The sequence below is a fragment of the Crocodylus porosus genome, unplaced genomic scaffold (genome assembly GCF_001723895.1).
Source record: "Crocodylus porosus isolate Cpor-Errol unplaced genomic scaffold, CroPor_comp1, whole genome shotgun sequence".
Taxonomy (NCBI): Eukaryota; Metazoa; Chordata; order Crocodylia; family Crocodylidae; genus Crocodylus; species Crocodylus porosus.
In genome coordinates this window covers 257,548,959-257,552,894 of record NW_017728886.1, presented here as the reverse complement: position 1 = coordinate 257,552,894, position 3,936 = coordinate 257,548,959, and the positions used below count along the sequence as shown (strand labels likewise).

The 3,936-nt window shown below is 34.0% G+C and overlaps 1 protein-coding gene across 1 annotated transcript in view; it reads right to left on the bottom strand.

Moving 5' to 3' along the window:
* EFR3A (EFR3 homolog A) overlaps positions 1-3,936 on the bottom strand; it is a 99,868-nt gene that overhangs the window by 27,742 nt on the left and 68,190 nt on the right. Inside the window, exons 13-14 of the mRNA XM_019546917.1 lie at positions 3,507-3,619; positions 409-570 (exon numbers count right to left, since the gene is read on the bottom strand). Coding sequence (XP_019402462.1) covers positions 409-570; positions 3,507-3,619 — 275 coding nt within the window. The remainder of the gene's footprint in view (positions 1-408; positions 571-3,506; positions 3,620-3,936) is intronic.

Genomic DNA, 3,936 nt, shown 5'->3' with positions numbered 1-3,936 from the left:
TTCCTCCCCACAAACGTACTGGCCAGACACTTGTCTCTAAGCTGCCAGGCTGCACTTCTGGCTGTGTGCATCAGTGACATGATCGGCCACATCAGCCAAAAAAGGCAAATTGCCGATAATATCAATTTTCATTTTATCGCTGCAGATAAAATAGGACCTCTAGGAGCAGCAGTAAATTTCCAGGTCGTCTCTGAGAGTCTGGTAAGCTTTGGGGAAAGAACGTATAGAACTGAAGTTGATACTAAATTTGGTGATAGCCACACGAGGAAAGGATGTCTTAGCTCATTTGGTATCTTCTGCATCAATTATTTTTTGATTAGATTTGGACAGAATGGTGTGGTTGCAGGTTTGAGTGTTAATGTACACATTTAAGGTCTCCATCCACACATCTTCATTTCAGAAGCATACCTGCAAAGCAATGGCCAGTCGAATGAGGTCAATAACCACTTCTTCATTAGCTAATTCGATCGTGGTAAGTGCTAGAGATGTGTACAGCAGTTCAAAGTTCTTTTCAACATTGTCGTCTTCTTTACAGCCTAAGTAAATGTGCCTGTACAACTGCTGTCCATGCTAAAAAGGAAGAAAAAGATTGTGAGCATCGTGTTTAGAGACTACTTTAAAATATATGCAAGACAGGAGATTAAACAAAAAGCACTCATTTTGCAGCTTGATTGGCGTTTTAGAGTAACATGCAAACCCGAAGCGACACAAATCACACATTAATTCTATCTGCTCAGTACAATGTTTACATTCAGGTGAAGTACTCAATTATCTTACACCAATTTATAGGAGTGGAGGAAGTGAACAACATATGTTAAGTAAAATTTTTAAACACTCTTAAATAAAGAACCTTAGTCCCTTTTTCAAAAGAAAGGTCTGCAGGCAAACTGCACACTGACACCCATATGCCTAAATCATTTTTCAATACAGAACTTAAATATAATTGAAAAATGCATGCCTTTTCTTCTTGAATAGCGAACCAAACAAGAATAAGGATCTATAACTATCAACATATGCTTTCAAGACACGTCTTCAGCATCACAAAGGCCTGAGAAAGGTCACCCGATGCCCCGAAAACTAATCCAATAACTTTCCCAACTAAACAGAAAGGTTTTGCTTTTTATATCACAAAAATAGCTTTAAGAATTTGTATTTCAAGGAAAAACCCCCCAAAATGATATAGTAGAATGAGGCAAGAATGATTTAGAAGTTTTGTGTACTGAATCCATAGAAAATATAAACGTATAACAGCTGGCAGCTACCGAGCTCAACTTTCACTTGAGCTCTAGAAGCTCGTAGAGGTAAACAAAGAAACTTGTAGCCAAGTCTTCAAGAGGGAAAAAGGTTTTATTAAATATAGGAAATAAAGTATTCAGAGTGGGGTAAATTATTGGCCTAATTTCTTCTTGTATTTATACTAATATATGAATGCTGATAATTTGTACATTTTTACCTACATTAAACTCAAACTTCAGCTTCTCAAACATATCCAAGGTGGGAAATGCTTTAACTTGCATAATGTTCTTTAAATAGTTGTGACCCAAAGTTTTTACAAAAAATACTATGTCAGTTGTTCTGAACCACATTAGTCTCAAGGCACCCCTTGGAAAATTCAGTTCTTAGCTTTCATTCGTTTCTTGATTACAGAAAAATTCTGTTGCAAAGAACTTATAAAAACCATAAATGTCAGAATGTTTTTGACATTGTGGATTCTAATTTGAAATCTCTGGATTTATCTTGTGAATCGTGTTTGCACACCTACCAATGTTAATATTGTGCAGCACTGTTAAAATATTCTCATGACATTCCAAAGTGCCATGGCACCCTAGTTGAGAATCACTATGCCATGTAATACACAAGTCAAAGATGATTCATCTGGGCTAGAGAGACTGAATTTTAGGAAATAAAAATGAAACGATGAACATCTTTGAAGACAAACTATCCCTTGGGCTTGAAAATAAAAGGTGCAGGCCTTGCAATGAGTTGGGCTTACTATGACATGGATTTCTCTACCTAAATTTGGCCTTTGACTACCAGAATAAAGATAAAAAGCAATCCCTTTCTAACTCAGTGTCACATACAGACTAGAGGACTAATACATCTCAAATAGCTAAACACTTTTCTCTGAAGTATTAAACCTGTTCTTCTTGTTAAAACTGTTAAGGCTGGAGATCTCTTCATTTCTGATGTTGTAAAAATATAAGCCTAGGCATATGTGAATATTGTACAGAATCCTGACTGTATTGACTTAAGCAAAAGCATGAGAAATCCAACATTTATGTAAAGATTGAACTCAATTTTATCTGAATGTAATGTAAAGAATACTTGTGTTTTTGGACAAATGAAATTTCAACAATTTTAAAGAAGAAAGCATTATAAAAATACAAAACCAGTATGCTTCTTTCACATCTAATAAGCAGCAAAACATTAATTTCAGACCTAGCAAGAAATTGTGATATGGACTATCAATCAAACAAGTCATAGTGAGGTACATTTCTAAAAGCCTACTTAGATTTAGTGATTTTTTCTAAAAAAAACCAAAGCTGTATGAAACAGTTCACTATGTCCCAGGAAGTGTTATACTATATAGGAAACATCAGATCAAACCAAAATCAATAAATGGAATATCTGAAAAAGCCAAGAATAATTTAACTGCAACTTCAATTTTTAAAAGAGTGCCCATCAGCTTTTCCAGGCCGATGAAAGTAATAGCTTCTCCAAAGCAGCATTTGAATAAGTTTAAAAGGAATATTTCTCTTGTGATTTGAATTTATTCCATAGAAAAACTATTTTTTGTTACAACCAATACATTTTTTTCTGTGACTTGCAAGGACGTAACTAACAAAGATATTTACGTCTCCATAGCCAGAAACTCATGACAAATAGATACGAATGATCATTTTGGGATCAGGCACAATGAGAAATCAGAGCAGCAAAGCAAAACCTTAAAGGATAAAGACAACTTTTATTAATAAGAGATAGTAAACTAAAAAGATATCAAAAAATGTTGCTCTTCAAAAATTCACTTCCCTATTTTCTTGCAAATTTGCCCTTGCATGAGCCTTTTTAAAGAAGTGTCTTGAAAACAGCGTGCAATTAAAATATGTAAACACCACATGGAAAAGATGAACAACTCTCATTAGGAAATGCATTTTTACAGAAGTCCTTTGGAATTAAATCTGTATGAAAGGCTACATTAATATAATGGGAGTTCCACAAAAGATAGTTTTCCTTGCATCGTTAGGGTTTTGAGCCCTGGTTCTGAAAACACTTATGCCCCACCCCAACTTTACTCACGCAAGTTTTTCCACTAAATGAAAGATTAGGTGGTCTCTAAAAGTCAAAGTGGTGTAAATATTTCAAAGCCACTTTAAATTAAAATCAAATCATAATCTAAAGATATGCAATTGTATATTAAAATACTGTAGAAGCAAAGACAAGTTAAATTATTCAATCCCCCCACCCTTATTTCTTCAGGGAAACAATTAACTGTTTCATGTTATTACCTTTTTCATGAAGCTCACATCTTGCCGTGTAATTTTGTCTCGTTTTATCTTCAGATCAGAAACATCTGGTATAATTCTGGAGGCAACCAAATACATCATTTTATTAAGACAACCTTACCAATTATAAATTTGTAAAGAAAAAGATGTATGGGGAAAAACAGGCTGTGATTGTGTACATATGTGCACACACACACGCTATTCAAAACATTCTTGAACTGATTTCCATTTTAACTATATCCATGTTTAACAATGACATTCAATTTTCAGTGTTAAAGGAGAAAAGCTATAAATGTAATTATAGTTACAAGCACAAAACACTTTTACAGAGCAAAAACTGTCTTTCATGAAGGAAATACACAACTTCAAAATTAATTAAACCATTAACTATTCAGAATGACCATTTAATAGATAGTATATTAGCATTTGGATA